Source organism: Gouania willdenowi, chromosome 21 (assembly GCF_900634775.1).
Source record: "Gouania willdenowi chromosome 21, fGouWil2.1, whole genome shotgun sequence".
Taxonomy (NCBI): domain Eukaryota; kingdom Metazoa; phylum Chordata; class Actinopteri; order Blenniiformes; family Gobiesocidae; genus Gouania; species Gouania willdenowi.
In genome coordinates, this window is record NC_041064.1 from 20,322,057 (window position 1) to 20,343,814 (window position 21,758).

The window sequence follows — 21,758 nt, forward strand, 5'->3', positions numbered from 1 at the left end:
TGTGTGTGTGTGTGTGTGTGTGTGTGTGTGTGTGTGTGTGTGTGTGTGTGTAAAGAAAAGAAAAGGTACAAAATACAGGAGTCAGTAAATACATGAAATGAAACAGTTAACTAAATGTAAGTGGTTATAGTTTTTACAGCTTTGGGGTTTAATGATGGCCAAATAGATTATGTGTATCGTTGTATCTCTGATGTAAATAGTTTAAATGCTGATTTGAGTTTGTTTCGATTGTGTGGCTTTTATTTTGAAAAAAAAAAAAAAAGCACCGCTAGTCTCGCGATAGTTCCGTGGGGTTTGACTGCTGTTATCACAACAAGAGATCAGCAGAGTTGGCGGAGAGAGGAAGACACTTGCTAACTTCGAAGCAGATCTCTTTTTGGTTTTACTTTCTTTTTTAAACTTCATTCGTTTTCTTTGTTGAGATTTGTCGACGTCTTTTCCAGGATGGTAAAGGTGTCTTTTAACTCTGCGTTGGCGCAGAAAGACGCGAAAAAGGACGTTGAAACGCTTATCCCCGAGGAGGACAAAGTGAGTAGAAAATGGCCAACCTATCCTCACCAAACTCAGCATTGTGCTCTGTGGCACCATCAATAGTTTATTTAAATGTTTTAACTCTGATTGAAACTCTTTGGTCCCCCTTATTTTGAACTCTAACTTTGTTTCACTGGTTAAAACATAGTTTGAATAGAGTTGTGTTCTCAAACAAAAGTGAATGTACGTCGAATGTAAGGTTTGGAAATGTTAACGCAGTGTAAATGACTGCTAACAGTTTGATTCTTTAAGGTTGTTGTTGTCAGACCTTATTTTAAACACCTACATGCTTTGTACAGGGACTTAAACTAACGATAAAACCACATTACTCTACGTCAAAGTATTAACATTTATCCTTAAGAGCAATGTTTTTGACATTAGTGGTATTTTAAATATTTATTTATTTATTAAATGGTTATTTTAAACGGTTTTAGTTAATGATTGCAATATTATCCATTAAAGGTATAGTTACAAATGTTATAGTTGCATTATTATATACAATTTATCTATTTATGCCACACACTGACTGCATTTACATTGTCATTCATATCAGGTTAAATGATTAGAATATCGATTTAAAGGACTCTTGCAGTAACAGATACTGTATTTGATGCTATTGAGATTTTATTTAATTCTCTGATATCAAAATGCACATGATCAGAAGACCATAAAAAAAGATACAAACTGTCTATTTGACCTTTGAGGCGATGGCTCGTAAAAGGGGAAACTTTGTAAATAAAGACATCATATAATGATATAATATTCTTTGCTAAATTGCTCTACATCATATGACATACTTTTATTGAGTGAATAAGATCTAATTTCCCATTCTGAGCAGTGAGAAGGTCTAATATTTCCGAAGATTGTTGGGGAAATGAGTTCGTTTATTGGAGTCAAAATTGTTGCTACGATGACATTAGGTACTACTGATGCTTTTTAGTGATTACAATGTATAGTCATGATTAACTCTAAAGTAGATGTGCAAAAAAGTTGAAAGAAATCAATGTATTTAGTTTTTAAAATGAGGATGTAAGGATGTGAAAGGGTTTGGTCTAAAGTAGGAAACTACACTATTTGGAGAAACAGGAAAGAATGAAAACAAGACTCATGTCAATCACTTGCCTGTATGAACATGTACTGCATTTCTAAGGCTATGGTTATTTATACGGAGACCTATGACTAGATTGTCAGTCTATTCATACGGAACACCCCTCATTGGCCAATATAGGTGACGTGATAGGTGCACCACGTGATGTCAGTTTTATTTTAGCTTGTATTTATTTTTTAGCTACCTCGCTATCCCTTTTATTTTAGCCCTAACGCAATCCCTAATAGGAGTGTGACGATATCTCGATATGGCGATATATCGTGATTTTTTTTTATTATTATTATTTTCCCGCACGATCGATTAGCGATATCGATTTCTTTAAAAATTTTAAGATTACATTTTTATTTATTTATTTTTTCCCAAAATCTTTTCTGCTTTTTCACTAAAATGTGCAGGTAGGTCTTCACAGTAATTTTGCCACTGTTTGTTGAAGGAACCAATATATTGTTTACTGGAATACTGCACTATCAATCTACGAAGATGTATGAGTGTAGCATTATTGTCACCCAATTCTCCCTCATGGATTATACATAGAATGACAGCCCGACTGTCAGTTTGGATAGATTCTTTCTGGGAGTCTCTTTTCAAATATAATGGGTCTGTGTGGCTTAAATTGTAACAAACTCCAAACTTTTAGTGCAATATAATGTTTAATCTTCTTGGGGCCTTGAACTTATTCCAAGTCCAGAAGTGAATAAGAGGAAAAGAACTTAAGCCATTGGGAGCATGCGCGTAATGCCAGATTTTGAATGGGAACGCCCACATTTCAGTTCGTAACTGCAATCAAGGTGCTCTGTGACTGACTTAAGTACAGGGGCAGAATAGTGCACGGCCAAAAAGAGTGCCACTGCACACATGGGAGAATAGAGCCCCATAGGAGAAGTGTTGTGATAGCAGCTTTTTATATCTTTGCATCTGTGCACAGAAATACTGACATCTTGATTGTAGAAAAGAACAGGTTTGTGGTTGACAGCAAACCATGCAGGTTTTTGTTTCAATTTACTGTTATTCATTTGGCATTTCAAGGAAGTGAAACCCATTCTCTTGTGAATGCAAGACTCTTGTTTTTTGCCATCTTTCTTGTGATGAATCATTTGCTTGGGGAATTTCAGTTTTGGTGAGAACTTAGTGATGTAACTGCTGACAAACAAATAACTCCAGGTTTGTGATAAACCTATTTAAGATAGCTTATCCAGTGTCAAGATATTCAACTCCCTTAGGCTTTTATACGTAAATGATAACTGACTGTTGCTGACCGGTGCATGGGCTGAAGGACAATTCATGATTTACTCTGCTTGGCTGAGTCCACCCTGTTGTGGAAAAAGCTGCTGTCTTGTGTTTCCGTCACACAGAGGAGGTTCCGGCTCTGTTTACAGGTTGGCAGGTGGGCGTATCACCTCAGAGATAAAACGTGTCCCTCCAGAGCTAAACTGTAGACTAGACCAGCATTTTTCAACTGCTGTGACGTGAGAGATTCTCAGGTGTGTTGTGGGAAATTATTAAATTTCACCTTATTGTTCTTGTGAGGGATCGGCTGTAAGCGCCTCGTTAAACCGGACCATTTCCGGAAAGCCCATAATATAGCGTATAGTGGCGCGCATGTAAAACCATGCGATGTTAACTTAACTGTTTTCCAGGTCTTAATGTAATTATATGATTTATTTGTGCTCATTTAAGAAGTATGATGAGAGTTTTTGTTTCTGTTATATGTCCCATGATGTATATTTTCAAATAATTTACAAGTATATTTTTTGTTGTTGTTTGTATGATTCCTAATAAAAAACACTTATGAGAATTACTGCAGCTTGTTAATTGCACTTTTTAATAGAAAAAAAAATGAAATATAAGAACTTTTTTCTTTGTGTTTATTTGATTGCTATTCAAGAAGGAGTGACTTTATATTGTTAATATAGGCTACAAATTTTTTTTTTTTTTTTTACATTTTCTGTAGGTGGTGTGCCTTGGGATTTTTCTTTTTATGAAAAAATGTACCTTGGCTTAAGAAAAAGGTTGAAAAACACTGGGAAAGACTTACCATTCTATTCAAGTTAAAGAGTTTCATGCTTCCAAGTAGGGCTGCTCAATTAATCAATCAGTTTTTTTTTCAAATATGTTTTATTTGCTAAATAAAACAAACCCACGATTTCGGACATCTACAAATAATAAAGCTTAGCACACACAACTTATTATTACTAACTTTGAGTTGTTTAATCTATGCACATGCAAGCTCCTCCCCTCTACCCCGCCCCTCTCAAATCCAAAGCTAGCCTGCAGGCCAACACGAGGAAAGTTGTTGCTAATGGTCGTGAAACATGGCAGGAGAAACGCAGCAAAAATGCTTGGTAAAGAAGTGGCAAATCAAATTCTCTTCTATGGGAACACTTTGGGTTTGATGATGAAGACTTGGAGCAAAGACACGTCACGTGCAAGAAGTGTTTTATTTTGTGTTAAAGAGAACATACTTGAATTTAGTGTTTGAATGATTTTATTTGTTTAAAGACTAATTTAGTTTTTTATACAAAAATAAATAACTTTTTGGTTGACAAATAATCGTTTGAATAATCGTGATTTCAATTATGACTAAAGTAATCGTGATTATTTTTTTTTCAATAATCGAGCAGCCCTACTTCCTACAGGCCTTAAAAGATGGGCTGAATTGATGATAGCCAAGAGGAGATTTGTATCAGACTGGAAAATATCTTTCTCTGGGTTCCTGCTCTTCTGGAAATTTTGACTTGATCATCAGAAGAGCTTGATGCTTTCCTTTTGGTGATAGATAAGAGGAAAAATGCTTCTGGTAATGTTGATGCACTTGGAAGATTGTCCCTGACGTTGAATCTGCAATCCAATCAGACCTACAATCAGTAGGGGTGGAATGACACACATAGTTCACGGTACAAAATACCATAAACAATAATGGGCTCATGATGATGATACGATACAATATTTCTGGAAAGACAAAAAAGACAAAAATAATAGGGGTGGGGAAAAAATCAATTCACACAAGAATCGCGGTTCTAATCATCCACGATTCTGAATCGATTCGTAAACTTCAAAAATAGGTTAAAAAATATATATGTCGTTATTATTATTTTTTCTTTTTGCAACATACTAGACAAAAGACAGGGACAAACAACAATGTGATAACCCAAGGCATACACCCAGAGAACAATGGGATGAAGAGAGGAAAAATGAATAAATTCTAAATTAACTCAGCTGGCAGCCCCAGTGCCCTAAGAGGCTGAGGGGCCCAACCCAGCAGACCCCCCACTTGATGCCTCTCGTACTCTTGACAATAACTCATGTGATGTTTTAATATCTCAATATCTTGTTGTACGATACATCGTATCACTGTAAGGTTTAATTTTCTAGATTTTTAAATCCTATCCAATATTATCAATTGCCATTTAAGTTTTTTTTTTGTGTAGCCCTTTTGGAATGTTTTAAAGATTTTCTTATGTACAAATCTGGCACTGAGGGGGGTAGAAAATCTCAGAATGGCTGGCACTGAATGAGTTAAATGTCATTAGCTCAGACTACCCGTAAATGACTGCCAAAAGAAAAGAAGTTGCTAAGAATGTTAATCAATTCCTGATTTATAAATACACTGTCCCTTTTGCTGTGTTTATGCTTGATGTCATTACATTTTTGCCAATATTTCAAGTTTAGCAAGTGTTTGGAATTGACAAACAGATGCATTTGATGAATAGCATGCTACGGAATTTCACACAACAACGCTCAGCCGTGCGCAATCTAATGAGAAATGTGCAACTGTTTTGACTTGCATGAAAAAACATTAAAATATTTACGAGAATGAATTTACTTAATCCCACTTAAGTACTTTTGGCATGATTTTAGGGCATTTAGTACAGTATGTCAGTAATTACATTAACGTAGGTCGAGTTGATAACTAAACAGGAAATAAAACAAAAATGGGTTCTCAGAAAAAGGAAGAAAAGGAATCGCCTATACTTGAATTAAATTTTGGAAAATTTTAAACAGAAAACTGGAGGCTCTATTTTTTGTTGTATTGCCTGGTATCTTTTAACAGTTTCTGTAACAGAAGTATTAGCTAAGTTTGAATACATATTTTACGATAACAAAATGATTTTTTTTTACTTGGTATAGCAGTAATCAGTTCAGTCAGTTCATCTCAAAATAATAACAGGACAGCAGGAAACCACTGAGCTGGTCGAGCTGTTCAGCTCCAAACAGGAAGTGCTAAATGCTTCCAGCTTTTGATTGCATTTAAACTGGCTCTAGTCAACCCTTTGAGATTTGACATTTCCATTTTTGTTTTGATGCTTCTTGGAGTGTGAATTAAGTTTGTGTTGATGAGGCAAATCAATAAAAGGTATAGCAAGATTTTACATTAGTTGGATAACTGCAGAGGTGCTGCATTCAAGGACCAAAGAAAGACTGCTTATGTGTAAGTTTTTTTTACAAACACATAAAACAACATAATATAATCAATAACAATACATCTTAAGCCGGCTGTCTCTTAGTTAGACACAGAGCACCGCGCCACATAGCGAATTGATTCATTTGAGTAATATAATCCTTTGAGCGTTCACTCTAATTCTTTCCATTAGGGGTGGGAACCTCTGCGTACCTCACGATACAAAGCTCACGATAACGATTATCTCATGATATGACGATACTGCGATTATCGATATATTGGTCAGAAATCAATCTACGATAATCTAAGACATAACAAGAAAAAAAAGATTAAGTAAGAAAATACAATTTTTTTTTATGTCTCTGGAAGACAACAAATAGAAAAAGTGTCCTATGAACAGTGACACTATTTTAGTGTAACATTTCTGTAAATAACTGTGAACATACCAATGTAAATGAATAACTATCTCCAATAGTGCTTTCTGTAAACAAAAAATACCAGTGACACCAGTATAGTGCAATATTCCAGTAAACAATATATTGGTTCCTTCAACAAACAGTGATAAAATTTCTGGAAAGACCTACCTGCACATTTTAGTGAAAAAGCAGAAAAGATTTTGAAAAAAAAAAAGAAATCGATACCTAGTGGGAGCATATTGTTAATCGATCATGCAGAAAAATATTGCGATATAACGCCGTATCGAGATATCGTCACACTCCTACTCTCCATCAACTGGATGGTTTCAGGTCATGAGGGGTTTCCTTTATTTAATTCTGCATTTGGTGAGTTTGTAATGCAGACACCGATGAGTCCCGATTCAGAGCAAAGATTTGACTCCTTAACCTGAGTCTTTCCTGAACCGAGCAGTTATACTATACTATAAACAAAGTCCTCACCGTCACATTGAAACGCATCACAGTTTGGGATTTGCCATGAAGTTTGTTTTCAAAATTGTCTTTTTGATGGCATTTACTCTTTTAAAATATGTGAACTCTTTTTAATCTAGCTTAGTTTTCAAGTGTTACTGTAACAACATTATTATTGTATTTTTCATTATTAGGAAAATATTACATAATGATTGAATATTTGTATTAGTGTAAATATTAATGTTTGGTTTGTTAAATTTGACTTTATTTTGTTATGATAATATAAATCAAGAGGTGTGAAGGAATTAACAAACAACTATCGTGTTTTTAAATCGGCCCTGGGCTTTGTACCTGAAAATTTGAGCCCTGAGCTCACAAACGTTATGAGCCTTTGATTTATCCGACAATCTCTCCCAATCCCAAACCTCCTGGCCATTGGAGGGGGAGGGGCACGCGCATTTTAATCTCTGCTCAACCACACATTCAGGCAGCGCTTGTACACTAAACTGCTTTTTTTTTTACACAACTGTTTTTCCAATTCTGCTTTGAAATGAGACACAGCTGTAACTGGGCGTGCCGCAGCTGGGTCTGTTTTTTTCTTTACAGATATTTAACAAATTTCTTTAAATTGTCTCCTCTTGCTCAGTGCTTTATTGTTACAAACAAATGCTCCTTATTTTTGCAAAACATATCTGTTAACGTTCATGTTTTATCTAAAAGGGACTGGTTATGGGTCAGTCTGGGCCGATAACAGATTTTGCTGGACGATATATTGTCCCACAAATTATTGCCGATAAACGTTATTATTGTCAATTTTTTGATACCAAATTAACCACTAATGTAATGTTAACATGTAAAAATGCAAGTACACTCTTTTAAATGCAATCAACTTGTATTTCTCATTAGTATTTTTTACCATTGTAATTGGAATGTCAAGAACTTTTAAATATTTTAAACAAATAAAACAAACAATTAAAATAAAATGGACTCTCAGTATTTGTTAGCAAAAAAATTGCACTTTAATAAATATCACAAACAAAAACAATAAAATAGACCCTGTCTCTGTTAAGAAAAAATACACCTCAAATGCAAAACCACACGCAACCAAAGCAATAAATAAAATGGTTTATAAAGTATCTCTCAAAAACAAAATTGCACTTGTAATAAATATGAAACATTGAGGCACAGAGGTATATAGTTGTACATTTCTTAACAGGAAACACTTCCAACCCAGTTAGGAATTTTGTAAACAAAAATGCTAACAGCCCCGCCTCCCCTTGTCTCATTCTGTTCCGTTTTCATTCAGTCTTAAACCATACAGAATGGACCAAATAGTTTCTAGTTTACCTCGTTCATTCCGCTATGGAACAAACATGCAGGTGCTGAGGGTGAACCCCCTTGTCATCCAGCCTGTTTGGAGGCAAATGACGAGGAAAACAAAATACTTAGACATAGCTTGGTTGCTAGCCCCGCTTGGCATCCCTGCTTCTGCTTCCGATCACATCGCTTACGTTTCCTCCGGTGGCGGACACTGCAGGTAAGAGGCTCCGCTGCTCCACAGGCCCGCTAGGTGTAGCTGGCATAGCAATCCAAAGCTACGTAGAAGGTCCAGATTTGCTGCATCTACCAGACTATAACGGACTATAACGTTGTTTCATGTCTAATGTGACCGTAATCATTTTTAAGTGTAATGTCCCGGTATCACTCTTCTGTTTACACGTACCACACCTTTTTTTCTCAGAGAGAAGTGGTCGCGTGACCAGGCACATCACGTTCTGTGACGTATTTCCATAGCGTTTTTGTGACACATTTCAATATCGAAACATCTGAAATTCCTTCTCATGAAAGCGTAAAAACTTTTTAGCAATATTTAAGTTTTTTTTTTTTTAATTCAGGTGTTTCTATTACTAGTTTTTACTGCGCTATTTAGATTTTGCGAATTTCCAAGGGAAACCTAGCTCGTGTTAAGGCTGCATACATCTTATGTATTATCATATTAAAGATGTTTTGCTTTGCAAGAAAGACATACATTAATTTTGTATTTATTTTTATTTTTTTACAAACCTAATGTTTGTAATTTATTCATGTGAGTCCAGAGAAAGTTTGGCCGTTGTCTCTTCCTCATACGTCACTAATGGTACATTTAGAGTATGGCCGTTTCCTCTGCTAAACATGCAGCTGCATGCCTGTGTGGCTGCTGATGCCATTCTCAGGCATGCAGACTTCTTATGAAGGATTACCGTCTAATCGGTCCGAGACTCAGCCTCAGAGCTTTAGCCGCCTCCCACCGAGTGCTGCTGACTAATAAACCCTGAGAAGACTGAGGATTAACAAACCCAGTGCAGCTTTGAGACCTGCATCCCCATGCAGTTATTTACTGCTCACTTTAAGTATGTTAAGATGCAATGTTCAATGTTATCGTTTTTTTTTTTTTTTGTCTCTCTAATATCATCAATTGTCAATGTTTATAAAAGTATTTTTAATTGATACAGTCAGAATGAAAGCTGTATTTAAAAAAAAAAAAAAAGAAAAGAAATCCATGCAAAATTTTTGAAACCTCATGTTTGTGAGAATAAAATCTCTGATAGGGAGTGATGATGATTATGATTATGATGATGCAATCTAAAAGCACACCCTTTGATTAGCAGTCTGTATCTGCAGCTTCACCACAAGTGCCCCTATGGTGACCTGATGCCCGCAGGCATTGCTTTCAGAGTTTGCAGCCTTGACAGGATCGTTTTGACTAACGACTTTAAATGTCAAGCATTCTATAAACATTTTGGATAATTCTCATCTCATAAACATGTTGATTGCGGGCTGTTTTAGTTTGTAAAGGTTGGTAAGTCGCCTTTACACGTGCAATTTAGAGCAGAGATGATCGTTTCATGGCGATAGGCGCGGCCGACTGAAATGTAATCTTACCTAGACACTGATCCTTACCCGTTTCCACAGAGACGGGAACACGAGCATTTCTCTGGTGGTTCAAGGCTCAGGTCAATCTAATTAACAAATTTGCTTGAAGACTAATCCAGGTTAAGTTAAAAAAAAGAAATTACCTTAAATATACCCTAGTATCCTTTTATTGCTTTAAGGGTAGCTTTAATGGAATTGTATATAACATAAAATGTGTTTAATGAACGGTAATACAAAAAACATATATATATAATATATATATAATTCAATTAAAATAGAAACCATGGGGAACAGCATGTTCCACCCAATGTGACTAGAAAGTGTAGTAATATCATTCATGTTTTAAAGAAAATGACTCGACTAAACCTATTGTATATGGTCTTTTGATGAAGCATACAATTAACATTTCCTAAAGGTACCCTTTAAGGTATTTCTGTCAAATTATTGGTGAATGTCATTAGGATAGGATACATGAAAAACATCTATAACAAAATCATAACAAGAAATCAAAGACAAGACTTTTTTCAAAAGTCAAATTTGTACTTAAAGCAATGACCTGTTCCTGAAGGAAGATGCTAAAAGTTTATTTGAAATGTAAGTGCGACAAGATCTGTTTGACAAACAATAAAACAAACCTTCAGTTTGAAATCAATTCTTTATGCAAAAGTTGAAAAATAACACTCTAACCCAAACTTCACCTAACTAACCTTTAGTCAGCTACAGTGTATCACAGTCTAACATTCTTGTTTGGAATTTTTCTCTGGAAATGAAGAATTAAAGAACAGAATAAAAAAGTGGAAAATGTTGGTTTTGTTTTAGTCTTTATCACCATTAAATTATTAAAATTTGCAACCAAACATCTATAACTATCTATCTATAAAGCAAGGAATGTCTGTCTGTGTGTCTGTGTGTGTTCCTCAAATATCTCTGCGAATCCGGCTCAGATTGACCTGAGACTTTCAACATGGCTGCTGTTTGGTTCAAAGGTGTGCAACGTCGGATGTGTTTGGACTGCAGTGATACCGTTAATAAATTATTTCATAAAATTGTCCCCAATTTTATTAAATTTTAGAACTGATGACATCATCACTGTGGATTGAGCCTTTGGCTGGGTTAGAGGCACCCTGTTGGTGCACCAGTGCCAATCACTCTGTGGGCAGAGGGGACAGCCTGTCCCGGGTTGAGGCGCCGCGACGGCTCGGGGCCCCGTCCGTGTGTGTGTACGAGTGCGTGTTTAATTCAGAATTAAATTTGCATTAGGAATGAAGTGTTTACAAGGTCAGTTTAAAGAGGATTTAAATTTTATTCTAAAATAAAGAGGAATTAAAGCTCTGAAGTTAACCATTCATGAAAAAGCTACTTAACCTACCACTTTTCTATAGCAAGACATACTTCCTACTGGCACAGCATTAGTTTATATAATTCTTCAATTAAGCTTCCACGAATATGAATGCTATCAGTTATTGTGTCCTTTTTATGGCCTTATCATCTCACAGCTTCTGTCCCTGCCATCCTATATTTTAACTAATATTTTAGGTCTTGACCATTTTTTGGTATTGTGTTCTACGCTTTGATTTTTCGCAAGTGTCTCCAACGTAATTAGCTCGAATCTTTGCTTGTTGTTGATGGAGTCAGTTGGTTAAATTATATCAAAGGATACAGTTATTGAGTTCTGTAGTAAAGTGTGCATGTGTGATGTGATTCTAACCATGATTAGAGTTCAGTAGAAGGAAGCCAGCTCTGTCTGTATGAGCTCATCACAGCTGCCATGAAGTTAGTGCCAACTGTTCATATCTGACAGATTACATAGAGGAATGTGAGGGATTAGTTTATGTCACATTTCTATTTAGTTTATGGTGAATACCCTTCTGTCCTTAAAATTCATGATATAGAAGCATTAACAGTTGTTTTTTTTTTTTTTTTTTTAACTCTTGTTTTTTTAAATGATTTTCTCGTGTACATTTTGTTCCTGTTGTGTGTGTCTTGCACAGTTCCCTATTCAGAGTAAGAAACGTGTCGGTGAGGGTGTGTATTGAAGTTATGAAATGTTGGTCTGTAGGCCTGCTTGGTCTTGCTCAGGTAGTTATAAAACAGGAAGATGTCTACAGTAGTGTTCAGAAGCACGACAGCTGAAGCTTGTTAGCTCCTAACGAGGAGATGTTTTTTTGCATTCTTAGAGGGAACTGCTTTGCAATGCTCCTGTTGAACCGCAGGTAAAACTGCAAGTGAAGTAAACGCAGATTATTCTTGACAGACGGTGCACTACTCACTCATACTCATATTCTAATAAATGCCTTACCTGCATTATCTGATAAAGACTTAGTATAGGCTTTATGGAATAATAAATAATAAATATAGGTCATTTGCTCGGGAAAAAAAAAAAAAACATGGAAAAGGTTGTAAGTGAGCCTCCACCGTTTTTGTGCATTGTATTGTGGGATGTCCGTAGGTGGATACATAGAAGTGTTTTTACTTCCTTCATACCGTGATTCTTGTGTTTACCCCGAAGAAAACTCTGCCAAAGAGACTTCCCAACTCATTTCTGGTGTTTTCACAGACTTAACGTTGTGGCAGAAGAACAATGGCAGATGTTTCTTTTGGGGGGCTTATACGGAAAGATCTGAATTCGTCCATAATTGAGTGTCTGGGGGATATCATGATAATTACGTTGACTACTATGAACAAACTAGAACAAAAACGGCATAAGGCCAATCACTGTCCTCCTTGTCTGGCAAAGAAATACAACAAAGCACTGTAAGAATGATGGAAAAACAATTTTATTTTTATTTTTCCAAACAAATGATCTTTGATTTACTGATCTATGAGGGCTACACTGTCTTTATCTGAATTTTTTTTTTTTTTTTTTTTTTAAATATCACCCCAAGCAGTTTTAAGAAAAGCATATTTCTCTTTGTTATACTCAAAACAACACATCTGTTACTGCTAATTAATAAAATGTTCATTTTATCAGTCAGGTACTATTCCTTTTTTGTCCTTCCTGTTAGCTGGGTGGCTCATCCTGCTTCATGGTGCTGGACTTATTACAAGGGAACAAGAGTAGGAAGTGTTTGTGGTCTTGTGTTATTGTGTTTGACAAGGAAAGCTATTTTTAGACCATTATAAGATAATAAAACAGCAGGCGCCACAGTTTAGAGAGTTTAAAGAAATAAAGCTTAGAGCCTGTTTACCTCATTTTCAATATCTATTTACTCAATCTCTACAAGGCCAACAATAAACAGCTTTCCTATCCAAAAATAAGAAAAAGATGCCTTTATCTATTTGATAAATAGACTTGGACCATTCACACAACTCAGATTTATAGAAAGAGTAATATGAAAAAAGATATATAGGAAATCAAAAGGATTATCAGAAGATTTAGTGAAAGCGTGTCTATGCAGGATGAGTTATTTATTTTCAAACATCTTATATTTTTACAAAGTCACACACCACAATGAGTGAAAGAGAGAAATAAGAAAGTAATGGTTCGATTGTAAAAAGCAAAAAAAAGTAGAGCTTGAGTTGAATGCGGGGCATGACATGTTGGCTGTTTATAACGATGACTCTACATTGTCTCGACCAGAGTCCACTGATCACTGTTTGCTTTTTGATAACACTCATTTTCTTTTGCTTTGAAGCTCTCTCCTGTGTTTGCTTATAGCAGTGATCTTTAGTGTCAAAGAAAATATTCATATCCAATAAATGCTAACGTTATTCATGATCAGGAACTTTCATTTTAATAACATCTGATGTGTTAATCTTTAACACTAATAACAAACATCTCTGTTTTAGCCCCAGGACCATAATAGTGGAGAGAGATTATTTATTAATTAGAAATATACATACATTATTTAACTCTAGAGAGTATTGGTAAATACATCCAATTAAATATAGAAATAAGAATATTATTAAAAAAACAGAAATAATCAACCTGGAGGTGACGTTGCCATTTGTGATTTGTGTTATAATGTTGGATGGGAGTAACTGGACAAACTTGATTTATTTTAACCAATAGTAAAAAAAAAAAAAAAAAAGAAAAACATGAGGGTTTTTTTTCATTTATTATATCTTAAAATACAGTTCCTTCTTCTATAAGAGTTTTTTTCTTCCTTCTTTTTTACTGTTCTGTTTCTCGTCTTCAGTGGTTAGTATCGTAATGAGTTGCTTCGTTTGTGCCTGAGAAGAGATGTGGAGTCTCTGTAATCTAAAGAAAGACTTTGTTTTGAATCACATGCTGCCTTCCTGCACACACACACAATGGTTTATTTAGAATAGGTTGCTTTCGAATTACATTTTACTTTTTAGTTTCTGCAAGTTTATCATTTATAACCTAGTGGTAAAGAGCAACCGGTACTAGGTTATAAAGTAGTAGTCCTTTGTGTGAAGCCCTAATTGGTATATTTTGGTGAGATTGCCTAAACCCAACCTCCTCTCTCTCCTGCAGGATGCTGAGGCGGCTGTGCTGGTGCGCCACCAGTCTCGTGCCTGGTGCTGGTGCATGTGCCTGGGCCTGGCTCTCATGCTGTCTGGAGTGGTGGTTGGTGGAGCCTACCTGTACCGCTACTACATCCTAGGGGTGAGCCAGCAAATGTATCCCAATAATTTCTGGTATTTATCACAGTAACAACAAAAATTACGATAAATAAAAACAATAAAATTGTTATTAAAACAATAAATGAATAAAACTATTCTTAACCTAAGATGTAAACAGGTTTCTTACAAACACAAATTCAATTGAATACATAATCTCCTTCAATAATAGCATTTACACATTAAAAAAGGGCTACACTAGCTTCTAACTCAAAGAGCTCATTGGCTGCTATTTTATGGGACAAATTTATGCACGTGGGTCACTCCATTAGTGTTGTTGTATGCATTTCATATAGTTCCTCCTTTATAATGATAAATGATACAAAACGCTGCTGCTGACTCTTGTTTATTTTATATTTGATAATGAGTTACATAAAGTTATGGTTGCTAAATATGACTCTCGTGAACAGCGCTCCAGAGAATAATGAGAATTAAAACTTGAGGGGCAATTTTGGCCTGTGGAACAAGGTTTTTAGGGGCGTTCTTGGCTAAATTGAGGGCCAAATGGCCCGTGGCACTCCCAAATCCTAGTATCAACTCATACACAACCGCCACAGTAGAAGCAGGGCGAGGAACAGAAGGTAAGTGGCGGAGCTGCTGCACACCTGGTTTTAAGCATACAGCACCGCCCCCAATCACTGCTCTCAAATGTGGGCTGAGTCCCAGATAACGGCACGGAGGTAAACTACCTAGTGCAGGGGTGTCAAACTCCAGTCCTCGAGGGCCGGATTCCTGAGACTTTTAGATGTGTCCCTACTCAAACACTCCTTGTGGACACCAATGTGTTGTGATCAAGCTCTGCAGAAGCATGATGACGAGCCATTCATTTGATTCAGGTGTGTTGGAGCAGGAACACATCTAAAAGTCTGAGGAATCCGGCCCTCGAGGACTGGAGTTCGACACCCGTGACCTAGTGTGTTGCGCACTTACATATGTCATCAATGGGAATTTATTGTTTCTATTGGTGGATGACATATTTTTACCAGTGGGAATGTTGTTGACGATATATCGTAAACGATAACACATCGCACATTTTTAGCCCGAGTTCTATAAGATAATACAGACAGGCTATATAAAATACAAATAATGTATACGTTATGATGTAGGCTGAGCTGTATGAACACAGCATCAGAGCAGACTACACCCAAAATGAGGCGGATACATAAATGGAAACATGTCTGTGCTGCAATAAAATGAAACTGACCTGAGTGTCCAATTATTCTCCAATTCATTGATATTGTACAGCATAATCTTAAGAATGAATGCATTAACAGTCATCAATTGCATTCTTTCCTTCCTGCTTTTGCTGCATCAACAGAGTTGTTTTTAATGAATTATTCCTCAATTGTGACGCAGGTTGCTCTGCACGGTTTTCTCGGTGATTGTGATTGGTCTGACGCTGCAATCTCCGCCTGTTTTATGTGAGCTTGCACGTAGCCAAGATGAAATCACCTGGGTTAAGTTAACGTGTTGATAACCAGCTTCTCTGGGATTGATAATGTTTGGTTAAGTGAAGCCCGCTAACAAAGAGATATCCCAGTTATATTTATCCAGCTTCATAGTACCGGCCCATTGAATCCATAACAATAGTTTATTGTCAAAGATGTGTCAGTTGCACAATTAGTTTAGATAAAAAATTTATTATATGAACATTTTTTTTATTTCACAAGTTTTTCACCCTGATTGGATGCTGTAATAAAGTTTCTCTACTTTTATCTTTGTTTATTAATTTATTAGCTTTTTTTTGATTTTTATGACATTTTTAAATCTGTTAGTAATAGGGATGTAACGATTAATCGTAAGGCAGTTAAAACCTGAGATCTTATCAGTGCCTTTTAATATTTAACAGAATAACTTTATATCAGTACAGGGTAGGGATGTAACAATTAATCGTAAGGCAGTTAAAAATCGATTCATAGGTATCACGGTTGATATCGATTTTCTGATAATTGAATCGCAGTACTTTTTTTAACCACAAGTGTAGGCGGTGGGCGGAGTCTGCTAATACTTTCTTTCCGGTTGCCTTCTACTTTTAAATATGTTAATAAATGATTCATTACCCCTTTAGCGCTGAAAGAATATCTGTAATATTACTTGAATATCTGTAAAAGTCACGTTTTTCTATTAGCTCTGTCTGCTAGCATAGCTTCTCTTCTTCACTGCAAGATATCTGCATGCCAACCGACCACTGTGTTACTAGCGCCCTCTGCTGGTCCAAACAAATATGACGTAAATCAGTGCAATCACGTTTTGTTTTTTTTTAAGTCCAATTGTTAAGGCACAAAATACATTTTCAGTTGCACTTTTAAAAGAAAAATAACTATTATGCAGTTTTGCATTGTTTATTATAGAACCAGAATTTAAATTAATAGGCTTCATTTTCATTTGTATTATTCCTTTATTTATTTCATTCAAGATTTATTTTTAGTTAAATTGCATTGTTTTGAATAGTTTATCAAGGAATTCTTTTGACAATGAAAAATAAAATGAAAATAGTATAGTATTTTCTAGTTTTTTTCCCCAAAAAAAATTTGTCTACAGTCCCATTTTGTAAAATACATCGTGAGAGAATCGTATCGTGAACCCAGTATCGTGAATCGAATCGAATCGGGAGTTGAGTGAATCGTTACATCCCTAGTTAGTAATGCTTTCTGTACTTTATTGTCCTTGATGAATCAGGAGAACTTAATACTTTACAGAGTGCCATTCATTTCATACCAATGCTGTGTCTTCATTCTACACATGGCTGACAAAGGCCTTTATTGTGAAACAGGCCTGCACAGTGCACTCCACCAACCTGAAAGGTGTAATTATAAATGTAAGAACGCTCATTTTAGGATGCTTTCAAACTGGTTTATGCATTGTCTCCTTAGAGTTGGAGGAGGAGGAGCTTGTGTTGTTTATTTAGGAAGCTATAATCTTGCTTGTAATCACACTTGTTGAATAAATGTAATGATAAATGATATTTTAATGTGTGAGATCCAATGTTTTGGGATAATATTCCTTATTTTTGCTCACCAGAAGTGACTAAATCAAAGACATTAAATGTAGATTGCTTTTGGTGCATCACACAGTGCAAAAACAAAATAAATGCCCACTAAGGTTGCTCCAATTGTGCCTCATTTTGTTTATTTTTCCATCTTCTTCCTGTTTGTTGGATCAGAGTAACAGTGTGCTGGAGCCCATTCAACTTAGCTCAAAGGCTGTAAACGTACCTAACACAGAAGCCTAGCTGCTCGTATTCCATTTATATTTGTCTTTAAAATAAGTGCAGTTTGAAAAGTACATTTATATTATATTATATTTATATTTATATTAATGTATTAATTAATTAAACAGTAAAATCAGACAATGTATTTATTTGTCTGATGTTTCTGTTGCATTGTCCGTCACTTCTGCAGGAAGGCCAGGTGTATGTGTGCGGGGTGAACTACCGTGAAGAGGACTTTATGATCACAGAGGAGAAAGAGGTATGACGTTTAACTATTTGCATGACAATGTGCAGAGCTGCAATACCAAATAGGCTAAAATCTCCTCCTTCAGTAAACAATCACAGACTGTTACTCACTGACAGTTCATGGTGGTTAAACTGGTTTGAAGGTGGAGGTGGAGCTTCCCAATGGATTCCACTGGCGGCAGATTGAGGAGCGTATCCGGGTACTGGAGAGGGAGCAGGTGGAGCTCATCAATGTGCCCGTTCCTGAATTTGAGGATGGAGACCCAGCAGATATTGTGCACGACTTCCAGCGGGTGAGGGAACATGTGCCCCGCCCCTCTTTTATCTCACATTTAGTTTTTTGCAGGAATAGACAATTTAAGAGATGCTCTGACTGTGTTCCATTCATTTAGTGATTGATCACTATTCATTGGGCCTCAACAGGTTATTAAGCCGTCATTTTTGCCATCTCCAAAAATTACCTGACAAATATATTCAGTAAATTAAGACTTTGCCATTTCTTTCTTTAATTTGCAGAGGCTGACTGCATACTTGGATCTGAACCTGAACAAGTGCTACATCATCCCACTCAACAACAGCATCGTCATGCCTCCCAGAGACCTTTTGGAGCTTCTCTCCAATGTTAAGGTGTGTGAGATGACGAGGACTCAAAATGACACAAAGTAAAAGCTTTGAAGAATAACAAACTCCCCAATAATAACTGACTTTTAATTCCTTTATGGGGGGCAATTTTATTGTAAATACTTGTGTTTTTACGTTCTAATGCTTAAGCTACTGTTTTGTAACGTGGATATGTTCTGCTTTATTTGTTTTCAGGCTGGCAAATACCTGCCTCAGTCCTACCTGATCCATGAGGAGATGATTGTAACTGAGCGCCTGAAGCACGTCGACCAGCTTGGCTACTTTATTTCCAACCTTTGCCACGGCAAACCTACCTTCAAGCTGCAGCGTAGAGACAGGATTCTGGGTTAGTCCGATCTTTCTGTGTCGTTCAAGCCGAAACACACAAGACTTACAGAAAATGATCTGAGAGAACTACTAAGAATGAACTGAATGGTCACAATGGGTTAGTGTAAGAGTTCTTCTTTGGAGCTTTTTACTTGAGAACTAAAAAAAGCCTGGTTGATGAGCGATGGCCAGACTTGAGTAGAAAAACTACAAACATGTTTTCTTACATATGTTTATTGGACACTTACTGCACAGTACAGATGTGCTTATGAAGTCAGTAACAACGCCTGAGAAGGTGTGAACATACAAGCCTGACTAGAGTCTTGCACAGACATCAAATCTTAGTTCTAACCCAGTCAGACCCGTTTAGTTACTGAAATATAGTCATTTCCATTTAACTAAACTTACATTATAGGTATGTAACACTAGGGATGGGTACCAAATTCGGTACTTTTTTAGGTACCAAATAGGTCTCGAACCCACGCTCTACACAGAAACATGACCAGTGAGCTTCACTCCAGGACAGCATGCTTTACCGACTACAGGAGAGTAGTACAGGCCGAATAAACTAAATGATTCCTCTGCACACACGGTTCTTAAAATTAAAAGTGGATTAGAACCAACTAAGCTATGGCAGTAGCACCAGATGAAAACTTTGTTCTTTTGGCCGAAAAGGGGAAACCGAGAGACACCGACTCAGCTTTCAGAGCCGATAGACTCAGGAAGCCTTCGGCTGAGATATGAATAAGTAGATTTTTGCCCTTTGCACCTACAGCCCCTTTCCAAAAAAATAGAATATCATAGAAAAGTTGTTTAATTTCCATAATTCCATTCAAAAAGTTAAACTTTCATAGATTATAGATTCAGGGCCCACAAGTTAAACGATTTCAAGTATTTATTTGTTTATTTTTACATAATTTGGGCTCCCAGCTCATAAAACCCACGAAAACAGGATTTCAAAAAATTACAATACTGTGAAGAAATCACCATTTACTTTTCAGTTTTTGCAGAAAAAAAAGGAGAAGGACTGTTAAATTGGAACCTTTTCAGATTTTATTATTTACCATTTGTTACCACACATAAGTACCAAAAATTGGTACCGTCGAGTACCGATACACAGGTACAGAGTATCGGTTCAAATGTGGGCGGTACCCATCCTGACATAACACACAGTCAACTATTCCTACTGTCATTTTATAAAGATGAATTAGCCTTGCACTAATATTTTTAGGCTGCAGGATGATCAAATCTGTAGCCATTTTAGCTTAGCATTTTTTCAATAAAACAGCAAATAAAGCAAAGCACAAATCTGATTTTTAAGGAAATATTCTCTTATTTTCTTATTCCAAAGAAACCTTCCTTGTGTCACCTTAGCATTCGCCTGTGACGTTTTCTACTCCAAATTACACACATGCATCTTTTCTCCACCCTTTCCGTTCTCTGTCATCTCACAGGTATGCAGAAGCGCGAGGCTCTGAACTGCCACAAGATCCGTCACTTCGGCAGCAAAGTGGTGGTGGAGACTCTGATCTGCGAGCCTTAAGACGCCTCGTGGCCTCTCGACTGCTCTTTAAGCCACTGGCGTGCAGTGAGATTGTGTTTTTAATCCACACCTATCCTTTTTGTTCTTGTCTGTCACTTCAGGTAGTTTGAGAGAGGACTGAATGTGTAAAGCTGTTTGGTGTAACACTCATTCAGGGTGAATTATGAAAGAAAGCCATTTGCAAAGATTGGTGTATTTTTCCACTTTCTGTAAAGGATCTTTGGGTGTTCTATTAACAATGATAAGTCAGCTGAGAATTCAGATATTCAGTATATTTTAATCTAAGCAATTGCAAAGAATAGCACAAACATGTATTTTAATCAGTGCAGTGAATATAGAATTTGACTTGCTCTACGTTAGATATTTACATAAGAAACTTTTGGCCTTTTAGAATCCTCAGACCAGGGAGATGTTTGTGTATTTTAGCTGTTTTTTTTTCCTGCTGTAACAATCATTACACTGCATCTTTTTTATTCCCAGCACGGAAATGATTCTGAAGTAACACCGTGGATGTGTACTTCTCTTGTTCAGCTTTAAAAATCAAATGCATCGACAAAACGGATTCGATTGAAAGAAGAGCTCCGCTTGCAGCGAAACTGGATTCTGTCATTTTTATTTTTTTTGGATAAATCTTCTTGTTGTACTAATTTGTGTATATAATCTCTTAAAATATGAACAGACCAACACAATGAAATAAACAAATTAAACAACTTTGTGTTTGAATTTTTTTGCTGTTTGATATTTGATCATTTGTTTGTGGTCATATTAAATGGATCAATTGACAGATGACGTTGGATGCTTTGGAAAGGACTTTTCATGGAATTTGAACACCGAAGGCAACATCGGTCAATAAATGTGAGTATACAGTAAACAACAAGAAATCTACTTTGAATGTTTAAGCAAAAGTGATGAAGAAGGAACGCTTCAATGTTGGAAATGCCTCTTTTAATCAGCTAGGGTTTGTGGAAGGTTGGTATAAGATAAATCTATATATATATGCATTAACAATATTAGTATCATATGCACAGTGCAAACTGGGCTGCAAGTACGGTAAATAAATACAACTATTGGTCTTAAATTCAATTCAAATGGTTCAAGATTTGAGATAAAAGAGCTGCTCGTTCTACTTTTTAACCATAAAACTTCCTGCTTGTCATTTAAATATTTTAGTCACCTGAGTCAGAGCCTTAAACTAAAACTTACGAGTTGTTTTTTTACAAGAGAAAAACATGCATTGAATTCCAATTTTAGAAACTGAACCCTCTGCAAGCCAGCAATCAGAAAACCAAGTGTCCTTATGGATTTTAATAGCTCTAATTATCATGTATTGTAATGTACATACAGTATTAAAGGTTGATTCATATCATTGCAACAAAGCTGCTAATACTTAATATTGACAAGCCACA

At 36.2% G+C, this 21,758-nt stretch overlaps 1 protein-coding gene across 1 annotated transcript; it reads left to right on the forward strand.

The window, feature by feature from the left end:
• Positions 1-288: 288 nt before the first annotated feature.
• itm2bb (integral membrane protein 2Bb) lies at positions 289-21,063 on the forward strand. The gene is made up of 7 exons (XM_028436982.1): positions 289-528; positions 14,259-14,390; positions 17,806-17,874; positions 18,005-18,154; positions 18,378-18,488; positions 18,678-18,828; positions 20,264-21,063. Exons 1-7 carry the CDS (start codon positions 445-447, stop codon positions 20,350-20,352), a joined length of 786 nt encoding a protein of 261 aa, XP_028292783.1. The 5' UTR covers positions 289-444; the 3' UTR covers positions 20,353-21,063.
• The last annotated feature ends 695 nt before the right edge of the window (positions 21,064-21,758 follow it).